General features: G+C 47.8%; 8 protein-coding genes across 8 annotated transcripts; 6 read left to right on the top strand and 2 right to left on the bottom strand.

The window, feature by feature from the left end:
- Window positions 1–111: 111 nt before the first annotated feature.
- GGI43DRAFT_431593 (PAPA-1-like conserved region-domain-containing protein) lies at window positions 112–2,447 on the bottom strand. The gene is made up of 3 exons (XM_083209427.1): window positions 1,393–2,447; window positions 1,190–1,296; window positions 112–1,044 (listed from the first exon to the last, which is right to left on the bottom strand). Exons 1-3 carry the CDS (start codon window positions 2,351–2,353, stop codon window positions 784–786), a joined length of 1,329 nt encoding a protein of 442 aa, XP_083055672.1. The 5' UTR covers window positions 2,354–2,447; the 3' UTR covers window positions 112–783.
- A 1,948-nt stretch (window positions 2,448–4,395) lies between these two features.
- GGI43DRAFT_426156 (peroxisomal membrane anchor protein conserved region-domain-containing protein) lies at window positions 4,396–5,547 on the top strand (the record flags this gene model as incomplete). The annotated part of the gene is made up of 2 exons (XM_083208601.1): window positions 4,396–4,686; window positions 4,744–5,547. 2 exons carry the CDS (start codon window positions 4,396–4,398, stop codon window positions 5,545–5,547), a joined length of 1,095 nt encoding a protein of 364 aa, XP_083055671.1.
- A 103-nt stretch (window positions 5,548–5,650) lies between these two features.
- On the bottom strand, window positions 5,651–10,253 carry GGI43DRAFT_417797 (uncharacterized protein). The gene has a single exon (XM_083207467.1). It carries the CDS (start codon window positions 9,725–9,727, stop codon window positions 5,960–5,962), a length of 3,768 nt encoding a protein of 1,255 aa, XP_083055670.1. The 5' UTR covers window positions 9,728–10,253; the 3' UTR covers window positions 5,651–5,959.
- A 481-nt stretch (window positions 10,254–10,734) lies between these two features.
- Window positions 10,735–11,653, top strand: GGI43DRAFT_388423 (ras family-domain-containing protein; the record flags this gene model as incomplete). Its single annotated transcript, XM_083204069.1, has 5 exons — window positions 10,735–10,755; window positions 10,830–10,842; window positions 10,934–11,323; window positions 11,380–11,460; window positions 11,520–11,653. 5 exons carry the CDS (start codon window positions 10,735–10,737, stop codon window positions 11,651–11,653), a joined length of 639 nt encoding a protein of 212 aa, XP_083055669.1.
- Window positions 11,654–12,304: 651 nt separating this feature from the next.
- On the top strand, window positions 12,305–13,358 carry GGI43DRAFT_388422 (ribosome biogenesis protein BRX1; the record flags this gene model as incomplete). Its single annotated transcript, XM_083204068.1, has 3 exons — window positions 12,305–12,426; window positions 12,489–12,706; window positions 12,772–13,358. 3 exons carry the CDS (start codon window positions 12,305–12,307, stop codon window positions 13,356–13,358), a joined length of 927 nt encoding a protein of 308 aa, XP_083055668.1.
- A 1,315-nt stretch (window positions 13,359–14,673) lies between these two features.
- GGI43DRAFT_268890 (histone deacetylase HDA1) lies at window positions 14,674–17,382 on the top strand. Its single transcript, XM_083201060.1, has 5 exons — window positions 14,674–16,361; window positions 16,419–16,482; window positions 16,548–16,640; window positions 16,697–16,868; window positions 16,942–17,382. The coding sequence occupies exons 1-5, from the start codon at window positions 14,794–14,796 to the stop codon at window positions 17,256–17,258; spliced, it is 2,214 nt and encodes a 737-aa protein (XP_083055667.1). The 5' UTR covers window positions 14,674–14,793; the 3' UTR covers window positions 17,259–17,382.
- Window positions 17,383–19,242: 1,860 nt separating this feature from the next.
- On the top strand, window positions 19,243–21,707 carry GGI43DRAFT_417790 (FAD binding domain-containing protein). Its single transcript, XM_083207466.1, has 4 exons — window positions 19,243–19,365; window positions 19,443–20,062; window positions 20,122–20,415; window positions 20,481–21,707. The coding sequence occupies exons 1-4, from the start codon at window positions 19,317–19,319 to the stop codon at window positions 21,429–21,431; spliced, it is 1,914 nt and encodes a 637-aa protein (XP_083055666.1). The 5' UTR covers window positions 19,243–19,316; the 3' UTR covers window positions 21,432–21,707.
- A 2,455-nt stretch (window positions 21,708–24,162) lies between these two features.
- GGI43DRAFT_417786 (uncharacterized protein) lies at window positions 24,163–27,317 on the top strand. The gene is made up of 4 exons (XM_083207465.1): window positions 24,163–24,369; window positions 24,458–24,590; window positions 24,651–24,738; window positions 24,800–27,317. Exons 2-4 carry the CDS (start codon window positions 24,582–24,584, stop codon window positions 26,956–26,958), a joined length of 2,256 nt encoding a protein of 751 aa, XP_083055665.1. The 5' UTR covers window positions 24,163–24,369; window positions 24,458–24,581; the 3' UTR covers window positions 26,959–27,317.
- Window positions 27,318–27,937: the final 620 nt, after the last annotated feature.

Genomic DNA, 27,937 nt, shown 5'->3' with positions numbered 1-27,937 from the left:
CTGCTAAAATATTCCAAAACTCTCTTAAATTTCATGCTTTGAGCACTATTTTTCAGATCAACAGCCATTATCTTCTACTGTTGTAAACTGCACGCGTCCCCCTTTGCATAGCGAGGTTGCTTCCAACCCACTCCCCCCTTGCCCCTGGATCGGGATTTCAATGGTATATGGCCCAACTCGACACGGAAGAAATATGTCCAGTGTTCAATACTTTAGTAAGTATTTAAGCATTTAAGCACTTACTCAAAAGTACATACACGAAGCATACATCAGTTCGTGCAAATACAACATCTCATAGCCATCTTCATCGCTGCCTCCTCTTCGGGTTCACCGCTGGAAACCTGCGGATGGCTTCACAGACGGTCTATGCACCGCTCATGCCGGTTGGCTCCATCTAATTCACCATCCTCTTCATCGCATCTGAAGCATATCCCTAAGTACCCCTATCCCAGTAGACTACACCACCTCTACCTGAGATACATTGTAGGACCGAAAAAGAAAGGCACATAGAATGAGCAAGTATCAACTATTAGGCATCGTTCTCCAGGTATAAATGTCCAAAATGCTTAATTATCATCCAGTAATTACCAATTTTCTAATCATTATGAATTCTAGCCACGCCCATGAACCATATGCCCACTTCTCCCTTTGCCTCCCAGTGTCGTTGACCTAAAGTGTAAACTGCGCTAAAAGCTTTGCTTGCTTGTGGCGAATTACGCCTTTACCCAGAGATGAGGAGCTCGGATACGAAAGTTTCTTGCAGCCTCATTCCAGCCTTATTCTTTAAGCCACCTCAGTTACCAGTTTTGGTGGGACAGCCGATGACTGCTGGGTCTTGCCGCCGAATAGGATGCCAGATGGTCCCTCGACAATCTCATCGGGAACGGCAATTCGGCTGCCGCTCTTATTGCTAACCCAGCGTATAAAGACGGGGTCAGGTTTTTGCGCATTCGGGTCTTGCGAGTCAGCAGCCGCGGCTGCGGCAGCTGCTTTACGATTGATCTTTGGGGCCTGCTTCTTCAGAAGCTTGTTGATGGTCTCCATCTGTAGAGCAGTGCGTTAGTAATAGTGCAATACAAGAAATGTGTGCAAATTATGTTTGTTGATGTATATACCTACACGCATGTTTATATGCATGTGGGTATATCAATGAACATCGAAGCACAGAAACTGGATATTCGTCACTTACTTTGACTTCCTCATTGCGCTTTTCGCTGAGATTCCGTCGTCTTCTAGCCATCTCTTGACGACGCATAGATAGTTCTTCCGCGGTAAAGACTTTCTTCACTTGAATCTCTGTAGTTAAAAGTAAGCAAGGGCACTTTTATAAAAGGAAACAGCTTGTGCTCTGCATCTCATCCAGATGTGCAGATGCATGAAAAAAAGACTCACCATCAGGCAATTTCATAAACTCTTGTGGTATATCCTCGAACCGAGCCCTCTGTCGTTTGGTCATCTTGGCGAGATCTGGTGTCTCAGCCCGGCTGCCCTCCTCACTATCGAGATCTGAATCGCCATTCGCTCCTGGCGCCATGGTCATCTCATCATCCTCATCTTCTTCGTCTTCCTCCTCCTCCTCCTCTTCTTCTTCAATATCATCCTCATCGCCAGCAACCTCAATTTCTTCTCCCTCGGCATCCTCATCATCTCCCATTGTCCGATTACCGTAAACGATAGTATCATCGCCAATGTCACTATCTGCAGGGTCACTAAGCTCATCGTCATCTTCTTCATCTTCATCCTCGTCTCGATTAGCCCTGGAATTAGTGACCTTGACCGTGGGCCTAGGCTTGGTAGATCTAGAGTTCTTTGCCGAGGGTCGTCCAGCCGTTTTGGGCGCCACGACCATGTCGTCTTCGCCTTCTGCATCGACGTCCATCTCATCCTCGCCTTCAGCATCTTCGTCACCAATTTCTTCCATCTCATCGTCGTCGTCTGCTCTCATGTCGTCTTCGTCTTCGTCTTCGTCATCCTCATCATCATCTTCAACCTCTACCTCGTCTTCCTCATCCTCGTCTTCATCATCAGGACTCGAGTCAATTACATAACTCTTTTTAGCGCCACGGTTACGCTTCCCGAGCACAATTTCGCCGCCCTCAAAGGCATCAGCCCCCCGGCGATTGCCTCCTCTGGTACTCTGACGTGGTTTACTGGTGGGAAGCTTAACTGTAACGCTGGAGTGCGTCTCTTCTGGCGATGAGGCTGTATCGCGCGAGGCAGCGCCCCGCCCTGTCCGTCGTGATGACATGGTAGTACCTATGTCTTCCTTTTCGCTCATGTCAGCCCATCTGGCGTGGACGGAAATGACTTCTTTCGCCTTTGCGGCGGCCGAGCGCCGCGGCCGTGAAGACATGATATGCGGCCTGCACTTGCAGATGCCCGGGGTGGTTCAATAATGCTGGGTCTGGGGTTTTATCTTGCGCGGCGGCCTTTGCAAAGGAAGAGTCGCCGCGGGGGGGATTGCGACGGTGATGGAGATGGGGATGATGATAGTGCCTGGTGACGTGGACTTGTGGCATGTAGTTGGGATAAGCTCGGGGTCTAGCCACTAACCAGGCCCGCGTAACTGCCTCTGTATGGACGCGAGCCTCTCGCAGGCAATTTCCACGCCATAGCACGAGCGGTGTCTGTGGTGCCGGCTGATCCAGGCCCCAAAACAGCAACCTCCCTGCGGCATTGGGCCTTGGAGACGCTCTGCGTGCATTGCGCACCACCAACCAAGTCTTTGATTCGACATTCAGCCTTGCTGAGTGGCGCCGGCCCAAAGCAGCATGCGGCGTCTCTATCCCGCACTCCACGCAGCGAATTCATTGCAGCCATCAGATGAAAGCCAGTACGCAATTCATCGTCTCCATCACTTGAATGAGACATTGTGATAATCAATTCTCGCCAATTGCCGCTTTGATTCGAGATGCTGCACTTGACAGCCTCTGTCGGTGGCAAATGAGACGTGCAATGATGCAGTCAAGGGTCATGATAAAGTCCCCGGTGATTCTTGATCAAGGGAGTGGTGGATGAACAATACGGGTAAAGCAGCAGCCAACCGAGCCATGGCGCATCACTTCAGCCGAGATAGCAATTGGACTGATGAAACAAAAAAGAACTGTGTACAAGGTACCCGTTTTGCCTTACTCACCTTACAGGCCGAAGATGGCTGTTGTTGGTGTTGCTCTTATTGGCCCCAGCAATCACGATACGCGTGCTGCAGGCGTACTTGTATGCGAGAGCAGGTACTCTGTGGTATCAGTACCACGTTGAGTTAGCAGCAGATATGCCGCGATCAGCGTGCAGTCGTCGTGATTTGCTCGGCTCTGACGGTCAGCAGCACCACGTCGGGCCAGTGGTGGGTGCTACGAGCAGTTGAAGCCGTTGGCCCAATGCAACGCTACTGTGTATCGAGGATGCAGGTGAGTCGGTTCTGATGGCAGCTGAGAATGCTGCTGTGACGACGGAAACTGCCAGGGCCCAGCTCTCAACTCAAGGATCCAGCCAGAGCAGAATCCAGAGGCGTGTCTGTTATTATTCTCAATGCGCGAAGGATGAAGGAAAAGCCGCTTCGAGATGTTATCTCATTCGCCAAGAAGAAGGGACGAATGACCCAATTGAGGATGTCCGAATATGTGCGCGTTGCTCCAGCAGCTATCAGCCTTACTTACTCAACGGCTGCATCGCAAATCTCAGTGAATTTATGGTGCTGAAGGCCGCTGATGGCTCAGAACATTGAAGTTTGCTCGCCCCTTGGGCCCACTTTTGTGACTTTTCTCAGCCTCTACACGTCAATACTTGTATTGAGGTATTACTACCGAGTATTACTAGATAACAATGGCTCATAAGGAGCAGTGATAATTTTTTATAATCATGGCCCATCATTTATCAAGCAGCATATCGATACTCCATCTGGGTGCTAACTAGAGTTGCTTCTGTCGACTGCATTCAACCCCATATAAATTTGCGAATACTCCAACATCCCCGTCCTTCTGGGCAATGCGGGACTGGCCAGCTTTGTCAGCCATGGTATTGTCGCGAATCGCTGTTTCGTGCGAATACAGTGATTACCATAGACGCTCAAGAATCACTTCTGTTATATCATAGCATCACTAAATAACCTTGCATGGCCAACTCAACTAATACCAGTTACATACCTATCCAATACTACTGGATGGTAGAATGCATTTGATGCTACATAGTCCCTGCAAGTCCTCTACACTAACCGGTTACTAAGCCGCGCCTCTATCACCTATCACTGCGCGCCGCGTCTAGCATGTGCCGAGGCCTGCTCCAGCCGGATCTTACCCGGCCAACCGGCGGCTCCTTGGTTATCCGGGGTGTAATTGTTGTTGATGCGCCTTCGCTTCAGTTGAAGACCATGTGAATTTCTGACAAGATACATTCACAATGGACGACTCAGAGGGGAAACCGTCAACCGACAGCGTGCCCAAGTGGCAGCTCAACCTACCTACCGATGAACCAGCAACTGATGCGCCACAGTCACAAGCCGAAGATGCCCAGTCAGATAAGCTGGAGGTCGCGAGGCGATTCCTGGAAGATGATGCAGTCAAGACTGCTCCGCGAGAGGTCAAGATTGACTTTTTGAAATCAAAGGGTGTTGGAGATGAAGATATCCAGTTTCTCCTGAGCGAGCCTGAAGGAGAGCCATCAGCGACGGAAGAATCAGCTCCAACAGACGTAAGTAGAATGCATACCTACCTGAAGTCGCCCCGAGACCGTATCCATCACCACTAGCCTAACATCAAGACGCAGGAGTCCAACCAGAAAGCACTATCGGTTCTAGAAAAGTCATTTGCTCCCACACCACCGGCCGCTCCCGCGCCCCCGACGTCTATTCTTGCAGGAAGCGACCGACCTCCTGTAGTGACATATCCCGAGTTCCTCACCAAGCCCCAGAACGACCCCCCCTTGGTCACCACCAACGGGATCCTTAATACCCTCTATGCCTTTGGTGGTCTTTCCACGCTGCTATATGGCGCGAGTAAATTCGCCGTTGAGCCGATGATCGAGAACCAGACAAACGCGCGAATTGACCTACATGAGACTACCTCGAAGAAGCTGGACACTATTCTCACGCAGCTTGAAAGCACCGTCTCAGTTGTCCCGTCATATAACAAGACTGGAGCCAATGCCACTTCAGAGGCCGACGACGTCGACGACCCATCCGAAATGTTCCACCGGGACATTGGCACGCAGACATCCTCCCCTCTCACCTCTTCATCAAAGGGCAAAGAAGAGACCCAATCAAAGCTTCAGGCAGACCGTCTTTCGAAGCTGGCCAAGTCTCTCACGGGGCTCACCAACGACTACAAAAAGCAGAGCACCGACTCTGAGAATGTCAAGGCTTTCATAGATACTTTCCGCGATGAGCTGGACACCATGACGTACAGCCATCATGCCGAGATGTTCGGCGCTTATGATACAAACAAGAAGAAGAAGAAGGCCGATGAAGACGAAATTCGAAAAGTTAGGGATAATATTAGGAGAATAAAGGGAGTTCTCTTGAGCGCGCGGACGTTCCCCACCTCTGCTAGGTGAGGCAGTATAATACATATTCGGGGGAATATTTTTTTACTACATTAGCTGTGATTTGTTATATAGAGCATTTACTTGATAAGAGCATGTAAAGATATGATATGGGGTAGTTTGATAATGATATTTCCTATAGCTATAATTACATTTTTATCAACATCAATGCTGCCAACGCTGAATGCATTTCCGTACGCCTTCATTGCTCTCTCCCATGCCTCATTGCGCTCACTTCAAATACATTAGTTATGGAGCATATAAACAAATAGAAAGAAGGAAATGAGACAACACGATAGAAAGAAAGAAATAAATAAAGAACAAAAAAAATTAGAAGAAGAATTAGAAAGAGATACACAGAAGAAAAAAAGGGACAAAGTACAAATCGCTTTATGCTTGAGATCATGCCAGACGACACAATTCCTCAACCCTTTTTGTGCAAAAACTCGTCAATTTTGTACATCTGAAAAATGTCTTGCCACGGCACGACTTTGATATGTTCAAACCCCCGTCCTTCTTCACACTGGCCATTGTACCAATCCATAGTCGGCCTAAAAACATACTCAAAGTTCGTCCCTTCTAACTTGGGATCTGCTTCTCGTGCCTGTTGGTATAATTGGTTTCTGCATTTTGTATACGGCTTTTGATTGTTTCCTCTGGGTGGGTGGAAAATGATTTTTGGAGTTGACAATGTGTCGTCTTGAAGCGGCAAGTTTACCTTCATGATATCACCATTCATAGTCATTCCATCGCTCTTCTGATTCTCCGATAGCTTCTCAGGAGTGACCAAGCTCCAGCCTCTAAGAGGAACTTCCTTAGCTGGCGCAGGTATCCGGTCTCTAACGTTCCATAGCAAGCCATCAAGCCATCTCATTGTGACATCCAGAGCACTACCAACCCCAGCCCCAAAAGAACCAACCCACACTTTTTCCAGAGGGAGTATATCTTTTGTTTTTGCGCGTATGTACTCTATCAACTGCTGCTGAGGTTCAAAGAGATCTGAGTAGCAAAGGCTTTTACCCTCGCTGATCATCTCTGAATAACGCATGTCCCAGATAAATACCTCAGAAAGTTCCCATGGCCGTATATGCGGGCTCATAGCCCGAAATACAACGATCCACGGCGAGCGTTTGGCATTGTGTACTCTATGCAACAATGCTTGGCGTTCATCAAGAGTGTAGAACAGCCCGGCATATGAATTGCGGCGTTGCTTGACCTGGCTGAGGGTCCGAAAGTAATTCCAGAAATAATTGAACCACTGATCATAGTTATTATAATATTTTGGGTTGATATCCCCAAGTCGAAATGAAACATCCGACGTAGAGTACCCTACTGGAAACCAGAACAGCCTCACGGGACACCATTCACCTTTTTGAGACTTTGTTATTTCGGCCAATTCAAAAGCTAGTTGAGAGCTCTCGTCATCTCTATTCGGTCGTTGCGTCAAAAGAGGCGTGTCTAAAGCAGGATCAGGGCAGTTTGCAAGATCTGACTCTACTCCGTCTGGATCGGTTATAGTAGACTTTGAGTAATTTGGCGTTCTTAGAATCCTTGAGAGGCGTACTTTAGTCTGCCAACCGGAACCTACAACTGCATATCTGCGGAATTGGTCTATGTTTAGAATAGACCAGTATCCAAACCAGTTAACCAAACTCTGTTCGTCGTTGCCATCAATCGATTCAGGAGCAACCACAATACAGTTGGTTCTTTCATAGACGGCATCAAAAACAAGCTGTTGCAGAAGTTTGAAAGACTTGTTTCGGCATTCAAATGCTTTATCGGATACACCAGCAGCTTTTAGTTCCTCCTGTGAAGCTGTATGTGGTAACGTGCGCCTCAGCAGCATCTTCTCGTAGTTTAGGTTGTGCATCCATTCGTCCACTTTTGCGCATAGAACCAACTTGCTAGGTCGGCTCATGTCGATCTTTTTGACGTGAATATTCCAGAACCATTTCAAAAAGGTATATGCTTGCTCCGGCTCAGAGACAAGGAAGCTTGGTGTGATTAAATAGGCGGCTCCGGGGTCGAATACACGCTGAAGATGAATATCACCTAGGGGGGAGACTGGCAAATTATCAGAGTCAAATGAAGGAACTGGAGCCAGAGAACGACCAAACATCCAAAAGCTAAAGCTTGCTCTACGCCCATGCAACAGAACATTAAGCTTGGGAAATAGCCGTATAAACCAGAGTGCGTCTTCGTGAATAATGATAGTCCCATGAGGCAGTTTTGAAAAGCTAGACCAATGGCCAGCGCTGAAACTGGTTCGAATATCGCTGTTATTATGATAAATCCTCAGCCACCAGGATAACATAGCAGCCTCTTGTTCAGCACGGGGAGGAAAAGCCAGGAAAAAGTTGTGCTTTTCAGAATTTCTCGCGTCAGAGGGCAGTAGGTGCTCATATTTCTCCCCGAAAACATGATCCAAGGGCCTTGGATACAATGCTGAGCTCCTGACATCCTTGTTTAACATCCTCAGTCGTGGGGCGGGAGCTAGCATCGATGATCTTAGAGAACTGAACGGTTCGAATATAGTATACTCCAGAGTTATTTTCTCGGAATCTTGCGTTGCTTGACTACTGGGAAACAAAATCACATAATAGCTTTCGTTGGAGCACAGTAACCCAAGATTCGCAAGTCTTAGATTATCGGCCAAATTACTGAGATAGCTATTCTCGGTAAATGACAAAGCGGTACCTTTGCATAGTTGTGCCCTTGGTAAGTCAGCTCCTTTACTTATCTGATACGAAAAATCCTCGGCAGTACAGGTATGTGTGAAGATGAGACGGTCATCAGAACAAAATTGCGTCGCCCAAGAGGAGCTCGCCCTAGGAGGCACCCCTTCGAAGGAGAGAGTAACTGTATTTTGCCTGTCAGGGCCCACTTGTACCGTTTTGCTTATTGTCGTCGGATCGTTCGACTGCTCTTTATCAGCTCCAGGTTCTTCAGCGTCTTGATTTAAAGTATCTTGAGGTATTAGAGGCAAATTTTCAGATACAAAAAGACTATCAGTTGGATCTATATCCATCGCCTCGTCTTCCCACCGAACAACCCCATTTTTCTTGGGGCTGGTGCTTTCGCTATTGAACCTTTTGCTGATTGAAGCATTATCTGTGGCTTTCTTGGCTGTTTGTTGCTCCCCTATCGTAGCTTGAGGATTATTATGATCAAGAGAGATAAGTGCAGATGGTCGATGAGCTGGAGGGTTTAGTCCTTCTTTATCTCGACGTTGCAGCTCTATCTTCCTCATAAGGTGGTAATTCAAAAATTTGGGATTCAGTTCTGGGTTTGACGCTGCTTCGCTCAAAGTTCCTCTCCCTTTGTGAGTACGGCCGCCAGCGAAAACATTTGCGTATCTTGCTGGCTTTGCCAATCCTCCTGCAGGCGCCCGGCTTGGAATAGAGGGTCTTTTAGGTAACTCATAGGAAATTTTCGAAGGTTGAATAAGATCTTTGCCAGATTTTTGCATTGGGATTTCGACATCCTCTGAAATCGATCTTGCATCGCTGGGGTGATTGAGAGCCAACTTCTCCACTGGGCTCAGGACTCCTCCTGCTCCTTTCTCTCCTTCTCCTCCTTCGTCAGATTTCTCAATGCGTTTTTCCTGAGAAACCCTTTCAGATAAGCGAATCGTAATTTGCGCCAAAGGCTCCGAAACTCTGTTCTCCAATTGATTCGTAGGAATAGATGCATTATCACAAGCAAGACTTTGAGGCAGGCTTTGCGTTGTGGTATTTGTTTCGGCCTGATCATTTCCGTCGTCTTCTTCATTTGCAAACTCGGCAAGATCTTTTAGAAAATGATCCAACGTTCTTGTCCATGTAGTCTGCGGTAAACCACGTCTTTCTCGCACAACGTTACGAAGACAGTGTCGGGCAAGCCGAGACTCGTAGTGTTGGATGCTAGCCTTTTTCCATTCTTGGATTTTGAACCTTGGCACCAGTCCTTTTGCTTGATCTGCCTTAGTTTGCTCCCATTCGGCCAAGAGTGCATCGCTTAAATTTTCTCTGGGCTCCCATGTTGCTTCTGCCAAAGAGAGATCTTGCCATTCGATCAGACAGACATGTTCTCCATTTACTTCTCTCTCAGCCAGGATCTTGGTGACAAAGCAGTCTTCTTGGAGGTCCCCATCGTCCGTAGAAGTGATTGAAATGTTGTCGTCAAGGTCTTCTTCCAATGATTTGGGCGCCATTCTGAGGATAATGCTGTGGGAAGACCATGTTTAAGCAGGCTGCAGCTGCAGCCGTTCAGCTGGCCTCGAACTACCTCCAACCAAGGCCCATTTACATTCACGTGATTACAGCTGAAGACAGGTGTCACAGCCGAGAATATGCTCTACATCGCAATTGATGCCAATATTCTAGCTATATAGCAGTTTTAGTTTTCATCTCAATGGCCTGCTCGCTCACAACAGATCAAACAAGCCAAGCGAAGCAAAGCGTATGAGACAAGCAGCGCGCAGACCACAGCTAAAACAAGCTCTACGGGGCGGATCTTGTGGCTCAACCCCACAGCGTGTCTTTTACCACTACTATACTGCTAGCTCCCTAGGTAGGTAGGCAGACAAGCTTTTACCAAACATTTTGAAGTTTGTGGCCGCATGGGACCTGCGGCAGGGTATAGCACCAGCTCTGGCGCTGCCTAGTTAGGCTGCTAGATAGCTATATCTGCCCCCGTAGTAATCTTATGCACCTCTTTAGCACCTCTCCCGCTCAGGAGAGAAAAGGGGGAGAATGTGTTTGTGTCTTGAATATGGGGTCCGGAGTCTCCATATGGCACTCCTAACGGTGGGCTCCTTAGTTTGTACCTAAAGGGCATTATCTGTGGTGTAGTGTAGCAACAAAGGCGCTACCGAGTACCCTCAGTGCTAACGTCTAGCATTCACAAGGCAAAGGGGGGCCAAATTGGGTACCTAAAGGGGACTTGCTAATTCATGCGCCGCACAAAGAAATTTGCTGTCGCTGCGAAGTCTCCGTCATGCCACATGCCACCTACTAGGCCGCATTCCTCGCTGCCTTGCAGTTCGCGCCTCCTGAGCTCAAATCCAGGTGACTTAGCGACCTAAGCCAATCGTCAGAGCCGCGCAGCCACTTCTTCCCCTCCACATCCACAACCTGGACACATTCCCATCGTCACAGCTTCATTCTGCAGCATATACCACCAGCCTCCAGCAACGCGCCCGACGACCCTGCTGCTACCATGGCCAACGACGAGTATGATGTATGTTCTCTTTTCTTGAATTAATGAAATGGCACCTGGCGGAACGCTAACAGCAATGTTTCAACCCCCACTAGTTCCTCTTCAAAGGTATGGCTCTCCCTTGAACCACGGACCGACGGTCTACAGCGCCAGCGTACCCGAAGACGGCATTCATGCTAACGATTTGTCTTGCTGCTAGTTGTCTTGATTGGAGACTCTGGAGTCGGAAAGTCCAATCTTCTCAGCCGATTCACTCGAAACGAATTCAACCTCGACTCCAAGTCGACTATCGGTGTCGAGTTTGCTACTAGATCAATTCAGGTTGACTCCAAAACCATCAAGGCGCAAATTTGGGATACAGCCGGTCAGGAGCGTTACCGTGCCATCACTTCCGCATACTACCGAGGTGCGGTCGGCGCCCTCCTTGTCTACGATATCAGCAAGCACCAGACATACGAGAACGTTACGAGATGGCTAAAGGAGCTGCGAGATCACGCCGATGCAAACATTGTCATCATGCTGGTCGGAAACAAGAGCGATTTGAGACACCTGAGAGCTGTTCCTACAGATGAGGCCAAGGCCTTTGCTAGTTCGTCTTACGGTCTGACGTCGTTGGAGGGGCATTAGCTAACCAATTTCCATTAGGCGAGAACCATTTGTCTTTCATCGAGACATCCGCTCTCGATGCCAGCAACGTTGAGCTTGCTTTCCAGAACATTCTCACGGGTGCGATAAATGTTTCCCGCACGAAATTTATGATTTTAGAACTAACAAACTCTCTCCAGAAATCTACCGGATCGTATCTAGCAAGGCGCTCGACAGCGGCGATGGTGCCCAAGCCACCATCGGTGCTGGCACTAATATCTCACTCAGCAAGGCTGCCGACGACGAGGCTGCCAAGGGTGGCAAGTGCTGCTAAATTACTTATGATGATGCCAACTACATGAGGAGAAATGGGAATATTGTAGTCGCATGTTTCGAAAATGTACATCGCATACCGAAAGACTTCGACGCTGTGTCGAGGAAATGAGGGGGAGGCCTGATGCTTCCTTTTTTTCTCAAATTAGAAGGGCGCAGACACTTTTGACTTTCTGTTGTTTCTGTTTGTCGCGATGGGTTTTCTGGGCTGATCTATCCGATGACTGCTACGGAATCTCTTCTTACGTAGCTACATGAATTCTTAATGAACTGATTCGTTTTTTTCGATGCCGGAAAATGATGGTTTCATGAACTCTTCCTAATGAATATCTAAAGAAAATACACTATCGATCTGCATTACCGAAGTCCAAGATTTGAGAAGCAAAACAGCCCGATGATATTAAAGGCCAAGTCATTTCTGCGGCAGTCGTCCACGGCTTGGGCAAGACCCCCACTACTAGAAGGTACGTACTTTGTGTTCCAGCGACGCTAAGCTGTGCCTGGACTTTATCTGAGGACCCACATTCATGAATTTTCTGATAAGGAAATTGATGGCTTATCGGACTCGCGCTTCTCTAAAATTTCTAGCAGTCGCCAACTGTTTTCGACGTCCAGTTCATACCACTCGAACAATTACCTATACTCTGCAAAAATGGCGTCCGTTTACAAGTCGTTGTCGAAAAGCGGCAACGAGAAGCCCGAATCATCAAGCAATGGCGTCAAGAAAAACAAGCAGAGAGTGCTGATCTTGTCCAGCCGAGGTGTCACCTACAGGTAAGTTATGCAGCGATCGATTGACTGCATTGCCACCATTGTTTCTGACTCTATTTTAACAGACACCGCCATCTCTTGAACGATATTGCTTCACTGCTCCCTCACAGCCGAAAGGATGCCAAATTCGACTCCAAGTCCAGACTGGGTGAGCTCAATGAGCTGGCTGAGCTCTACAACTGCAACAACGTTCTTTTCTTCGAGGCGAGGAAGGGCAAGGATTTGTACGTGTGGTTGAGCAAAGTTCCCAACGGTCCGACTGTCAAATTCCACCTCCAGAACCGTAAGTACATCGTAATTGGTTTAGTTTGGCCATATGTGGTTCCTGTACTGACGATATTCATCCAGTGCATACGATGGAGGAGCTGCACTTCACTGGCAACTGCTTAAAGGGTTCACGGCCGATCCTTTCGTTTGACGCCGCTTTCGAGACACAGCCACACCTTCGTGTCATCAAAGAGCTATTCCTTCACACGTTTGGCGTTCCTCAGGGCGCGCGAAAGTCCAAGCCTTTCATTGATCATGTCATGGGCTTCACCGTTGCAGATGGAAAAATTTGGATTCGAAACTATCAAATCTCCGAAGTTGAGCAGAGCAAGGTTAAGGGTGATGACGAGGAGGACATCTCTGAGCAAGCCGCGGCCGGCAAATCCAAGAACACGGATATCAATCTTGTCGAAATTGGACCTAGATTTGTCCTCACTCCCCTTGTGATCCAGGAAGGCTCATTTGGTGGACCAATCATTTACGAGAACAGAGAATTCGTCTCTCCTAACCAAGTCAGAGCCGATATCCGGAGAGCAAAGGCCGCACGACACAACGCAAGGACAGAACAGACAGTCGGACGTTTGTCTAAGAAGAGTGACTTGGGTCTGCGATCCAACGGGAGCCGACGGGCCAAGGATGAGCTGGATAAGTCGGCGCTGTTTGCGTAATCGAAGACACAGCTCAGAAATGGTGGCGGAGGAGATTCGATTTCATAGCGGCATGTCTTGTACGTGGACTGCACTTAGGATTTGGACTTGTATATACACAGGCGGCGCACAAAATGGATTGATTATATGGCACGGTAGCCTTTTGTCTCGTAATGTTTTTTCACAAACAGGCCCAGATATGAACATGTACCAAATTGCTTCCGTGCCAGGTCGATAATTTTAGATATTTAATTCTTAACACATTAATGCATTGCAGCTATGGATCTCATCTGGAAGGAAAGGAACGGTCGCCTGACATGGGCTGGCAGTGTCATAGAGGCTAGGACCAGCCCAGATAAGAGTAAGTATGTGAGCAGCCATCATTGTCAGCTCAAGATATCATTTACAATATTATGAAGCTTCAAATATATACACTCATTATGTCATGCCATCCCATCTCGATGCCCGCTTATATGATGCACTTACTGCTTGCTCTTTGTATCGCGCAGAGATTGGCTGGCTCATCATGCAAGCGCCAAAATCACAAGCTTACGACACAATCAGCTGTTTCTCTTTTAATTCAAAGGGGAAAAAGGTATAGAAAAGATAAGAGCGTCAGAAAACAAAGTAATGTTAGTCACGCGGAAATTAAAAACAAAGGGAAAGCTTCATATGCCGGCTTTACGCTGCTTGCACTGATATTAGACCGGTAGCTGCTGTCGCGCACCAGCCACGCTAGCCGGCGCAACAATCTCTTAGTGGCCGCAGCAGGGCTTATCCTCAAACCAGCATCATCTCACTATGAACCAGCGCATCTCAAAGGATCTCCAGCGCCTGTCCCGCGCCTATTTACGATTGATGTCCTAAACCAGCTTTCGAGGACTATACAAAGGCATCCGAAGAAGCTCATAGCGACTAGCATTCAAAACAAGTCCTTTTTGTAACCCTTCTTTCAGATCAAACGCCACCTGTGCGATTTCCTGCTGCTCAGCTCTGACAAGGGAGCCGCTCAGTTGAGAGGCAGAGGCTCCTAGGGTAAGGTGAGTTGACGGCTGGAGCTGTATTCACTTTGCGTTCATTCTCAAATCGCTTCTCGCACTGCTGCCATCTCGTTGCATCTTGGAGATTCCTCATGGTGCTGCTACCTCGCATCCTGCGGTATTCCCTCGCCGTTATCCCTGCGCGTCTGTGTATGATCAGCTATAGCGTGGGCGTTACACCTGCTTTTCTTCTTCTTCCGTTATCTATTCATGAACGCCACATAATGGCCTCATCTGGTTCATAACATGAGCTGTGCTGATACTGAATCAGGCTCACACGCTATCTTCAGTCTGCTGAGGTGAAATTTTGCTGCCAGAGTATCAAAAGTTGGAAGGGCGGCCTCGGACCCGGGGGACGTTCTCGTTCACCCTATCACCAATTACGATAAACTCAAGATCTGCTATTTGGATGCGTCATGGCAGGAATCAACACCATGGAGTCTGAGGACCAGGTCATGGGAGATAGTGATATGGCTAATACCAACGGCCATAGTGGAGGACTCCGAGGGGACAACGATGACACAGTGTCGGAAAGCGCATATAATGAAGAGAGTGAACCGAGCGTCATAGAGGACACTATTGCTCTGCTGCGTGTGCGGCGTGGTCTGCTCCCCACAGGCTGCTGTTACGATGATCGAATGAAGCTTCATATGAATGCAGACTTTAGTCCCAACACGCATCATCCAGAGGATCCACGCCGTATTCATGAAATATTTAAAGCTTTCAAGAAAATGGGACTTGTTTATACGGGACCAGAATCAGAGCTGCCCAGAATCATGAAGGATTGTCCGACAAAGTACATGTGGAGGATCCCCGCTCGACCAGCTACACGAGAAGAGATCTGCCTCGCTCATTCTCCAGAGCACTTGGCCTGGGTGGAGAGCCTCGACACGATCAGTACGGCTGAGCTTCGTGAATTGACCAGGCGGTTCGACCAAGGCCGCGAGTCTCTATATGTAGGCAGTATGTCCTATCCTGCTGCCTTACTCTCTGTTGGCGGTGCTATCGATACCTGCAAAAGTGTCGTTACTGAACAAGTCAAAAATGCTTTTGCTGTTATCCGACCCCCTGGGCACCATGCTGAGTTTGATCAGCCCATGGGTTTCTGTTTCTTTAATAACGTTCCCGTGGCGATCAGGGTGTGTCAGCAAGATTATCCCGACGAATGTCGCAAAGTCCTCATCCTGGATTGGGATGTCCATCACGGGAATGGCACCCAAAACATTTTCTACCAAGATCCTAATGTTCTCTACATATCAATCCACGTTTACCAGAATGGCATGTTTTATCCTGGCAAACCACCAAATCCCATGACGCCTGACGGCAGTATAGAGCACTGCGGCACAGGTCCGGGACTGGGCAAGAATATCAACATCGGCTGGCATGACCAAGGCATGGGAGATGGCGAATACATGGCGGCGTTCCAAAAGATCGTGATGCCCATAGCAAAGGAGTTCAACCCAGACCTGGTAGTCATCTCAGCTGGATTTGATGCTGCGGATGGAGATGAGCTGGGCGGCTGCTTTGTTACACCTGCTTGCTACGCCCACATGACACATATGCTCATGTCACTTGCTGATGGCAAGGTTGCTGTCTGTTTAGAAGGCGGCTATAACCTGCAGGCAATTTCAAGTTCTGCAGTGGCAGTTGCGAGGACTTTGATGGGAGAACCTCCGCCAAAACTGGCCCTCCCCAAGATTAACAAGGAGGCCGCCAGGACATTAGCCAAAGTTCAAGCATACCACGCCCCTTATTGGGAATGCATGCGGTCCGGAATCGTCGATGTGCCTGATGTTCAGTCGCTTAATGCTAATAGGCTTCACGACGTCATCAGAAATGCACAGCGCCAGGTCATGCAGTCCAAGCATGGCATGATACCACTCTATATACAGCGAGAGTTGATCTCAAAATCGTTTGAAAACCAAGTTCTAGTAACGCCAAATCTACACAGCGCTCAAAAGATTATTGTCATCATACATGATCCGTAAGTTTAAACGCATTTTTCCTTGTCATTGGATATTTCAACTAAACTCGTACACAGACCTCAATTGTTAGCGCAGCTAGATGTGGTAGACACTACAGTGGATGCCCATAATTCATGGGTGGTCAGTAACGCACCACATCATGTTTCATATAGGGTAGTAAAAACATTGACTAACTGGTTGCGTAGGTCGACGGGGTTATGGAATACATCGACTGGGCCGTCGCTCAGAATTTCGGAGTTATGGATATCAACATCCCAGCATATGTTACACATGAAGAGGTATGCATTTTCGGCCCAGATATTCTCATTTTTTCCATTGTCTAATCTTGGTATAGGATATTGATTCATATATTCCGGAATTTAACGAGAAAGAGATCCAAGAGCAAATCTTGTCACTGGTTTGCTATCTCTGGGATAACTTTCTTCAGCTCTATGAAACTGACGAAATCATCCTACTCGGCGTCGGCAATGCATATCTTGGAGTTAAGGTTCTTTTGATAAACAGAGGTAAGTGAAGCAATGTCACATTCTTAATTTCGAAAAGCCGTATCCATTGAGCTTGGGACTAAACTATCCCTAGACTGTAAAGAAAAGATTGCGGGCATTGTCAACTTTGTGACTGGAAATCTACGGCCCGTCAAATCTGACACGGATAACGAACTCTCCTCTTGGTACAAGGAAAATTCACGGGTCTATGTGGCGGGAGACCATGCCTGCTGGTCCGATCCGGATTTGACCAGAAAAGTCAATAAGAGGCGATTCGGAACCGTGGTGCGCAGCAAGATGTTTGGACTAAACCACATGATGAGAGAGCACGCTGAAGAGGCTCATGAGTGGATCATGAAAAGAGTTACCAGTGGTCCCGAAGGGGACACTACGGAAGAGGAAAAATCCTAAGGCTGTTTTAGTTTGCCTTGTGCTATTCCCAGGTGCCGCTACTTCCTGTTGGCTAACCTACGATTCCCTGTATTAGGAGCTTTTCTTTTTTTCTCATTATCTTGGCCCCTCCCAAGTCAAGTGCTATAGTAGGCTACGTAATTTACTCATTGTTCCCAACCTATCAAACAGATGCGTTTAATAACCAACAGATCGCTATTTAGGGGCATCTTCTAGTTGCCCCGAGCTATAACTTTGAGCCGAGAGATATGGAATCGGTTGCGTACTACGGGATATACGGCATCTCCCTTTCAGGCCAACCGCAGTCATGTTTGTCGGAAAGCCGGGGCCCCGGATGGGCCTCTCCACCGTGGCGAGTCGTGGTTCTTGTAGGGTATTCCATGACAGGACAGGATGCTCCATTTTGTCTTAATTTAAATCTCTCTTTCCCTCGCCGTATCTCCAAGCCGTTCCATAGATCCCTCTTCCCCCAGGCACGAAGCACAGCCGGAGTAGGTCTTATAGCCGGGGTTTGCCCCACCGTCTCCAAGTACAAGCGGCAATCGATTCGGAAGCTCAGCGAATTGATATCTTTTGATTTGGAAAAGGCTCTGTCTCCGCTGAGAGCCCCGATGCGGCAGAATGCTTAATACCGCTATTACATGCCTAGGAGGTAAATGTTGTCGGCGATGAAGCCAAGAATAGCGAATAAGCCAAGAATAGCGAATAGCGTCCGAACTGCTGGTGAAGCCAAATGCATGCAAGGGTATCTCACATCAGCAATATTCCGCGTTGGGCAAATACTGGCGAGGCAGCATCTGTACTATATACAGCCATTTCTCAGTCGATATATGAGCAACAGCTTCGGAGAAAGGCCAGTGGTGTTGCGTCGATATTTTAGCATGCCCCCAATTCGGGGTTTGATATCAGCGTGCAGGCGACTAAAAGTAATGGCAGCCAGAAAAAACAAAATCCCCCGCATGGCTGGTACCACTATCAGCATAGCATAGTGCCATCTCCGGCCAGTAGTGCCTGTCTGGTCAGCGTCCCCAGCATTCAAGGGCTGCGTATGCGTATCTGGACAGACCCACCTCCCACCTACCGAGATGTCTTCCCGGCGACGGACCATGAAGCGATTTTCTTGCCGCTAAACCCCACACTCAGCTTGGCCAATCCTCTGCTGCCGGTTGCGGCAAATGGGAGTGGAGGGATAATGCCCAATACGTACAACTCGACATGAAGTCTGTGTGCTAAGCAGTAGCATCACGGGATCTTTTATTTATTTGTTCATTTATTTGAAATAACTGCACTCCGTCGATTAGGAGGAAACAACTAGATACGACGGCAAAATGGATCCATCTGTGTTGAATCGCCAGAATCTGGGAAAGCCCGCCGCCGGCTCGGAGATGACGATGGATGATTATGATACACCAGCCCGTGATTGGCCATTCAACATTAGAGTTGGCCCTGCAATAAATGCTGCCTGTAAATAAATACGTTCACTCAACTCGACTAATACCAGACGGGCAAGAGTTTGCGGCTACGATTGGCGGCTCTTGCTGTCGGGGGTACGTACCCGTCACGTCTCTCCAGCGCTTCTCCGCTCTACTCCCGAATCCTTTGCCGTGATTTTAGTGCCGCTTCCACCCTCTTCTCCCTTGATTCAAGAGGAGCCTCTCGGGGCCCCCTCACGGCTTCGACTGCGCAAAATGCCTTTGGCTTCCGGTCTCAATTTCCGGATGGGCCATCATGTAGGGAACGCTGTTCCTCTTTTCTCGCGTCATCGGCACTTGCCGCTGGGCTGAATATACTCTTTGATATCTATATATCTTGTGCTTGCCTCTCCACTCCATCTGGCGCCGTTGCGTGTCATTCATCTCTCCATCTGACTCTTGTAGCATCTCAGCTTACGCCTTGGTCTGTATCGGCTCTCATCTGGACTGGTTGGTCGTATACAGCTGTATTATTATTCTCAACTTTATCTCTATTGACTCTCGACCGATCCATCCATCCATCCATCCATCCATCTATCCAAATCTCCACCTCCATCTCTCTTGTTCCCTTGTACAGAGGAGAGCCATGTCTCCCGCCGTTGTGCGCCAGGATGTCTCTGACACCTATGATATCGGTACGTTCCCGACTAGGCCTCTATCAGCATCTCAGAACCCGAATCAGAATCAATACTAACTCGTTTGTTCGTGGCAGTGATTGTGGGAGCGGGACCTGTTGGATTGATGTTGTCTACATGTCTCTCGCGATGGGGCTACCGTATTAAGCATATTGATAACAGACCAGAGCCGACGGCGACGGGTCGAGCCGATGGCATCCAGCCTCGATCTCTCGATCTCCTGCGGAATATGGGATTGAAGTCTGACATCATGGCTCACAAGCCTGCCCGTGTTTACGAAGTCGCTTTCTGGGACGCAGAGTCGAGCAAGGGTATCGGCAGGACAGGTACCTGGGCTAGCTGCCCCAACTTCATCGACGCCCGTTATCCCTTCACCACGCTGTTGCACCAGGGCCATATTGAGAGGGTGTTCATCAATGATCTTGAGAAGAACGGTACCAGCATCCAGCGACCTTGGACAATCACTGGCTTTCAATCAAAAAACCCCGAGACGGCGGAATATCCTGTTCAGGTTGAACTGGAGCATGTCGATGGCACAGAAAAGCAGACCGTGCACGCGAAATACCTTTTCGGTGGCGAGGGTGCGAGGTCATTCGTCAGACAGCAATTAAACATTGGCTTCCATCACAAGGACCCCATCGCCCATGTCTGGGGTGTCATGGACGGAGTGGTCAAGACTGATTTCCCGGATATCAAGGTCGGTTCTCATATCTCGCGGGGCTCCTCTTGTCAGTGCCAGTACTAATCTTTCTGCAGATGAAATGCACCATTCGAAGCCAGCATGGCTCCATCATGGTTATCCCTCGTGAGGACAACATGGTTCGCCTCTACATCCAGATCGCATCTTCCACCGATGCCGACTGGAACCCAAGGAAATCGGCAACTGAAGCTGAAGTCCAAGCCTCGGCTAAGAAGATTCTGTATCCCTACAATATCGAATGGGAGCGTGTAGAGTGGTATTCCGTTTATCCTATTGGCCAAGGAATTTCAGAAAACTATACTTTGGATCAGCGAGTTTTCATTGGTGGTGATGCCTGCCATACCCATAGTGTAAGTGACCATCCCTCTCATCAATCTTTATCTGTGGTTTCCTGGCGCTCATTGTGTGAATTTAGCCAAAAGCCGGTCAGGGCATGAACACAGCCTTTTTGGATGCGCTGAATCTTGCTTGGAAGATCCACGCTGTTGAGAGCGGATTCGCAAAGCGAGATATCCTCAAGACCTATGAGTCTGAGCGAAAAGCAGTAGCAGAATCACTATTGGACTTTGACAACCGCTATGCGGCACTCTTCTCCCAGCGCCCGCCTGCGGCTTCCGAAGTTCAGGCAGCCTCAGAAACCATCGACATGGAAGGTGACAACGACTTTATCAAGACATTCAAGGAGTCCTGCGAATTCACTAGCGGCTACGGAGTCGCATATCAGGCCAATACACTGAATTGGTCTCCAGGCCACCCGGCCCAGTCACATGTCGTTCAGCCCAGCGGTACAACGCTGAAATCTGGACGCCTATTGGTGAATGCGGATGTGACGAGGGTTGTCGACGCTAACGTGGTACACCTTGAGCAAGAAGTACCCCTCAATGGCTCGTTCCGCATCTTCCTCTTTGCTGGTGACCCAGTGAAGAACCGTGCTGCGCTCCGAGACTTTGCGGACAACCTGACCAGCGCCAAGTCATTTTACACAGCATACACCCGGCCAGACATTGACGAGGTTTCACACCACGAGAAGCACAACCCACACAGCCAGTTTTTCACGCTGTGCACCATCTTTGCGGCTAAGAGACACCGTATTGAAATCACCCGTGATGTACCCAGCGTATTGGCTCGTTACCGCGATCACATCTACGCTGATGACAGATGGGACCGTCGCGTACTTGATTCAGTGGCTCCAGCTCACGCCAAGATGGGCTTCAATGAAGAAAAGGGCGGTGTTGTTGTTGTCCGACCAGATGGCTATATCGGCCTTGTGGCTTCTCTAGTCGAGGGCTCCGGCACCATTGACGCTTTGAACGCATACTTTTCAGCATTTTGTACCAAGAAGTTTGGAAACACTGCTCAGCTGTAGACTTGATATCATTGGGGTGCAATAGAAAAGGGGAGGGGAAGGCATTGGGGCATTCTACTTTTATGATATTACAACTTTTATCTCTGTGGTTTAGAGGATTTTTTTCATATCTTGTTTATTAAAGCATTTCTGTACTTTCTACCTGCTAATTACTTTTCACTATCGGTTGCTGAATATTACCAAATTTTACGGATGACTGAACATGATTACTTTTGTTTCAGCCATTAGCCTAGACAAACGCAGTAGTGGGATAACAGTGATGCAAATGAAGGAGACGTAGAAGTTCGTTCCCAGATAACAATTTAAGGTTAAGATTTAGCTTCACGAGATAAAGGGTAGTAGAAGCTATTTCGCCCCCGAAGATTAGCGATGGAAAAGGTCCGTATCGATGTTGCCTCGGAACTTTGATGGCAATTTTGCAAAGTTATTTCTGCTTGGAAAATTACACTTTGGTGTAGTTGCGAGGTATTACAAAGTATCTGTAAACTCTCACAGGTAGGGGGGCGTATAAGCTTCCATGGTGTCTCCGTGTATGCCACCGAGGACAGCAGTGCTTCATGCGTCTTGCGACGCGACGTGTAATAGCGCGACGAGGTATATACTTTTTTGAGAGATAGGTACATCGGTGGTAACAAATACGTGACTACAGATTTGGGGAAATTGGGTATTGGACATGAACGTAACTGAGAGCGCAGAGGGGGATTGTGGGATTGCCTTACGCACACTGGTAGAAGTCTATTTAATTAGCAGATTGACAGTGCTGCGTTGTGCGTTATAATAGAGATATGAGTGGTGGTCTTAGTCTGAGTAGTTTGCTTGAGGTTGTTATCGTGTTGTGTTTGAATGGAGTTACCCAGTCTAATCACGATGACATATGTTACCCAATGTCCATGGAGCACTGTAATATCTTGCCGTTTACCACACATCCATAGCAGCATTATCAATCCATCAACATCATCTAGGTAGCTCTACACCTTCCAGTTAGCTTTACATTTCCTCGCTAGATTTACATCTTCTACTGGGTAGTAGCCACTGGGTCTACATTATTGAGCCAGGTTCAGATGGGAAGGAACAGCCACAATATATCCATATAGAGTTGGGCCCATTAGTAGCTTTAAGCGATTGTTTTTGTTTACTTGTTTTGGGGGGAGTTTACTCAGTCTCTTAAATATGCCAGCATGCTTTTTCTTTTGCCCTTATGCTCCTACTCACCCTGGATGGAAGCTATACACGAAAGCAATCCTGCACTTGAATTTCGGCCAACATTGCTCAACTCATCTTTTTCCTTAGAGCCCTCCATATATTCTCTCTCTACATTATCAACAAGCGCTCCAGAATCACAAAATTCATTTGAACGGACCATGGGTGAATTATCCTCAATGATCGATGATCTACTGGCAATGCCATCACTCAGTCCTCTGAAAATAAGCGAGCAATCCGAAATTGGACTTTGAGAATTACGAAAAGAAGCAGAAGCCTTGAGGGCACAGGATATTCAACCAGAGGAAGCTTCGAAAGCTGAATGAAAGGACAGAGAAAGCTTCGGCCGTCTGGCGTTTTCACTCTCTCTCTGGAAGTCATTGTGTTAATCACAAGCCGGCTTCATGGCTTCAAGGGCTGAAAATTGCAGATGAAAGGTGCTCGGAAAATTCACTGGAGTTTCAGCCTACTCATTGGATTCTTCATATTCGTTTGAGCCATCACTGTATTCCGTATCTGGCCTTCCTTCACGACCATCTGGAAAAAAAATCTCTTCTGGGAAGACAAACACTTTGGATAAGATCGAAGAACTCATGTCCTTGCCATCACTCTCTTCACTTAAGATCAATCGGTACAGGATCAGAAATCGAGCTCCGAAATCTGAAAAAGAAGAATAGGCTCTGAGAGCGCGGGATATTCATCAAGAGAAGCTTCGTAAACTCCGAGAACGAAGAGAAAAAGCTTCGAATTTCACCAATCTTCTCCAAGTTCCTCATTTTCATTCAAACCATTTTCATTCTCTCCCTGGGTTACTCGCAACACACTTCGGAAAAATGTCTCTACCGGCTCTACCGGCTCTACCGCGCAGCCCCCCTCTGGCAAGAATGCCTCCTTCCTTTGAATTCATCGTTGCCCATTCGTATCGCCTGCTTTTTTTTTTTTTTCTGATCTAATACAATGGCACCACGAAGATTCCTCTACAGAAAGAGTGGCCCGGAAAACAATCCGATAGTCAAATTCGTCATAGCTCACACACGCAGATTTTTGTACCACAAGGAGTCGAGGAGCTGATGGCAATGGTGATTTTATACTGCAGGTAGCTTCATAGTAATGCTAGATGGCTGTTTTCTTTAATAGTGTCAATGGTGATATTTCTGCTTCTGCCTCTACTGCCTCTACTGCCTCTATTGCTTCTACTGCTTCTCTGGTAAAAATGTCTCCTTCCTTCATATACATCATTACACGCTTTTCAAAATGGCACACGCTCGTAGATTCCTCTACCGCAAGACGGACCCGGAAAATAGAATAAAAGGCGCGTAAATCCAGATGACGCGCGCATAATGTGGAGGGATCCTGTACTCCATTTTGCCGCGTTGATATCATTGCGTAAGTGGGGAAATGTAAATCAATTTAAGGTTGGCCAATCACAAGCCGTGCCCTGCGCGCCTCGAGTTTAGTGGTGATTACCCGAGACTCTGCCGGGTATTTATTTCAACCTCTCACCTGTATCTCAGCGCCTTCAACACCTTCAGCACCTTTAGCGCCTACTATGGGCTTCCAGCTGGCGACGACTCAGCGCCTTCCATCAACGCGGCTTCGAAGCTCGGCCCTTTATCGAAGCTCGGCCCTTTATAAGCTCAACCTTTTCTCGCAACCTTTTCTCGCAACCTTACACCGAACTCTATCAGTCGCTTGACGACAGAACGACCGCGCTTTATAAATACGCAGCTCTCCTCTGGTAAGAATGCCTCCTTCCTTTGAACCCATCTTTGCCTGTTCATATCGCCTGCCTCTTTTCTTTGATCTAACACAATGGCGCCACGAAGATTTCTTTACCGTGCGACTGACCCGGAGAATAATCCGGTCGTCAAGTTCGTTATCAAGAAGCCTCTGGCCGCCAAGGCCAAACAACCTCGGGAGCCTTTTCCTATTCAAGACCTTAACGACTACATGAAGCTTGTACGCCATACACAGCTTGGCCTCATAGCTATTCTTACTGACATTTTTTTTTTGTTTAAGGTAAAGGCATTTTCTTGCGAGCTCTTTCTCGTCTTTGCGATGGCGCTCCTCATCGCCTTTGCCACTATCACTGGCTTGGGCCGATTTGGTAAGTAATCTACTTTGTGGAATCGCGACTGTGATATTCGACGTTACTTACTTTTGTTCAGTCTACAACCAGTATAGCACCCTGTTCAGCTACGAAGCTCAAGCTTCTGATGAAAGCATTTCCGTTTCGAACAAACGCCGCAGACATGAGCCGCTTACCAAACTCGATAAGCGTCGTTTCCTCACGACTCGCTCTGCTTCCGGTAGTTCTCGTTCTGTCACCAACACTTCTCGCTCCATCACCGACACTTCTCGCTCTGCTTCCAGCAATTCTCGTTCGGTTACCGACACTTCTCGCTCTGTGAACGATACATCTCGTTCTATTACCAGAATTTCTCGCTCTATAAACGATACATCTCGTTCTACTTCCGATGATTCTCGTTCTATTTCCAATACTTTTCACTCCACTTCCGACAACTCTCGATCTGTTGTCGATAATTCAGCTTCCAGACTGTCTATTTCCGACAATGGTCAACAAATGCACTGGCTCGACAAACAAGCCTTTGCCGATCTCATTCAACAGTACACCGAATTTGCCGCCCTACTCGAGTTCGTCTGGAAATCTTCCATGACTTCTACCCAACCGGCTTTCGTTGACAACTGTCTCTACCCCATTCGAATGCATTTATTAGTTGATCCCAAGAAGCTCGAGCTGTACAACCATGGCCTACTTTTTCCTTTGAATGTCGCTTTCGAAGAGTTTTGCATTCGCTGCATTGTGTTCCTCGACAAGGTGTACTGTATCGACCGCATCATGGACCTTCGCGAGCAGTGGCCAACTGTGCCGTCATTCATGGATGAAAAACCCTCGCCACAAGATCTGGAAATGATGAACAGAATCCGAGACTTCTTTTCTTTTCCTGGTCTGCCTGAAATTCTTTCAAACGTTTTGACCACCTGTGGATTTGACAGCATCGAAGTACCTGCGGATTTCATGAATCGCATCGTCTTAGACTTGGGCGCCATTATCCATAGGCGAACTGTACCAAGCTATGTGGCATCAGCTGAATATCGGGAGCGACTCAAGGTCCTATTTCCAGTTCCACACACCACCGGTTCAGTTATCGATGACACCTGTCCTGGAAGCTTTCCTGAAGTCACTACCGAAGTCACTCCCGAAGTGACTACTGAAAATGAACCGGATGTCTGGATGGACATTGCAGATGAAAGCAATGTCGAAAAATCATTTGAATTTCAACCCACTTCATTGGATTCATCATACTCTTTCAACCCGTCGTTTTGCTCCCTTACAGGACTCCCAGGTCGTGCTCGGGGGATAAATATATCCTCTGAGAAGACTTTGAATAATTCTTCAAATAAGATCGATGAACTAATGTCCTTACCTTCACTTTCTTCACTTAAAATCAGCGAAGAATCAGAGATTGAGCTTCAAGCGTTGCGAAAAGAAGCCGAAGCGCTAAGAGCACGCGACGTTCAGCAAGCGAAGCTTCGAAAGCTTCAAGAAAGGACTGCCAACGGACCCCAACAACCTGTCGTGGCCCCTCTCAGCGATGAATGGATCCAGAAGGCCAGCAACACGATTTTCGCACCAGACACCGAAGTGCTGGCCACAACCTGCCAAGGAACCCCCCTTCGAAGACACGACTTCGCCACAGTAGTTGCGGCTAAGACCTGGCTCAACGACGAAATTGTCAACGGGGCACTGGGCGGACTTGAAAAGGAAATCAACCTGGTTGCTGGAATCACCGACTATAAACAGCAAGGCCGCAAATGCCTTGTCATGAACTCATTTTTCTGGCCTCGAGTCGAAAAGGCACATGGCCGCCAGACGCAGTCTATCCTTCGCCGGATGGGCGTCACTCCTAAAAACTTTTTACTTATGGACACAGTCCTAATTCCCATCTGCAAAGACTATCACTGGACGCTCTTGGTGCTTCAGCCCAAGAAAAGAAAGGTCATGCACTTGGATTCATTCAACAAGCGCTCATCTCACCCTGATATGGCGCTGGCGTGGATATCAGACTACCTGGGAGATTTATATTCTGCTCAGCAATGGGAGGTGATGGTGGTGAAATCACCCCAACAAACCAACGGCTACGACTGTGGTGTACATGTGATCACCAATGGAATTTGCATGGCTTTGGAGTTGGAGCCAGTTGCAAGCTACGACGTGGAAGAGATGCCTCTTCAGAGACTACGAATCGCCGGAATGTTGCTGAATGGAGGACTCAATGGAGATTTTGACCTTTGGAAACACTGAATTGAAATGCATGGTGCAGGGCGTTGGAAATGAGAGAGGGAAATATGGTTCTACGAAAGGACAAGCAAGCATTGTTTAATTGGGCGTTATGGGAATGAAATGGTACGGTTACCTGCAAGGACAAGCAAGCATTTTTTTCAATTGGGCGTTGGAAAGGAAAGAAACAGCATGGTTATATGCCAGGTCAAGCAAGCATTGTTTAATATGGCGTTGGAAATCGGAGAAAAGGCATGGCTTATATGCAAAGTCGAGTCTAGTTTTGTTTGGAATTGGAAAGGAAAGGATACCAAGAGAAAGGAAAGAACTTGGGTACATACTTAGATACCTGTTTCGTACAGCTCAATTCATACGTTGATATACCTTGCTTTCTCCTGTGTTTTCCATTCTCTGCTCACTACTTACCACTCAGTAGCTCGCTCTAATATCGGCATATGTGAATTCTCAATATGGTTACATGCGAAGCATGACCCTGGTCAAGCTAATAGAGTCTAACTAGTCTAGTTGGCCGTAGTCGAAAAAGGCGACTTTGTTTAAGTGAATAGCCCTGTTCCAACTGGCCGACTATAGCCAATCTTGGGCCTCGATTAATGCAAGCGATCGCGATCAGACAATGCGGCTTCGTTTGAATAAGATGATCGATCCAAGTGGTCGGTTGCATTTGATCTAGACGACTACAATCATACAGATGGGCTTATCTAAATAAGACGGCCCATCGACTGGGCAATGATTACTGCTCTTCTCACCTCACCTTGAAGCGCCCGTCTCTGCCCTCTTTATTGTCGCTCGAACCCTTGTTACTACACTCTTCTGTCTTTTATTCCCAGTAGAATTACTTTCCATCCTCAATGGATCCCATATTGCCATTGAGAGCCATCCTATGTATACATTGGCCTCTTTTAAACTTGAGGCCGTCAATAGGAGAGCGACTTGTCTGGGTTTGTTGCAGGCCTCAGTATAAAGAGCTGCTGCATACGTTACA

Source organism: Trichoderma evansii (assembly GCF_050947405.1).
Source record: "Trichoderma evansii strain SZMC 28006 chromosome Unknown GGI43scaffold_32, whole genome shotgun sequence".
In the NCBI taxonomy this organism is placed as follows: Eukaryota; Fungi; Ascomycota; class Sordariomycetes; order Hypocreales; family Hypocreaceae; genus Trichoderma; species Trichoderma evansii.
Note: the sequence above shows the minus strand (reverse complement) of the source record. Positions and strands in the feature narration are given on the sequence as shown.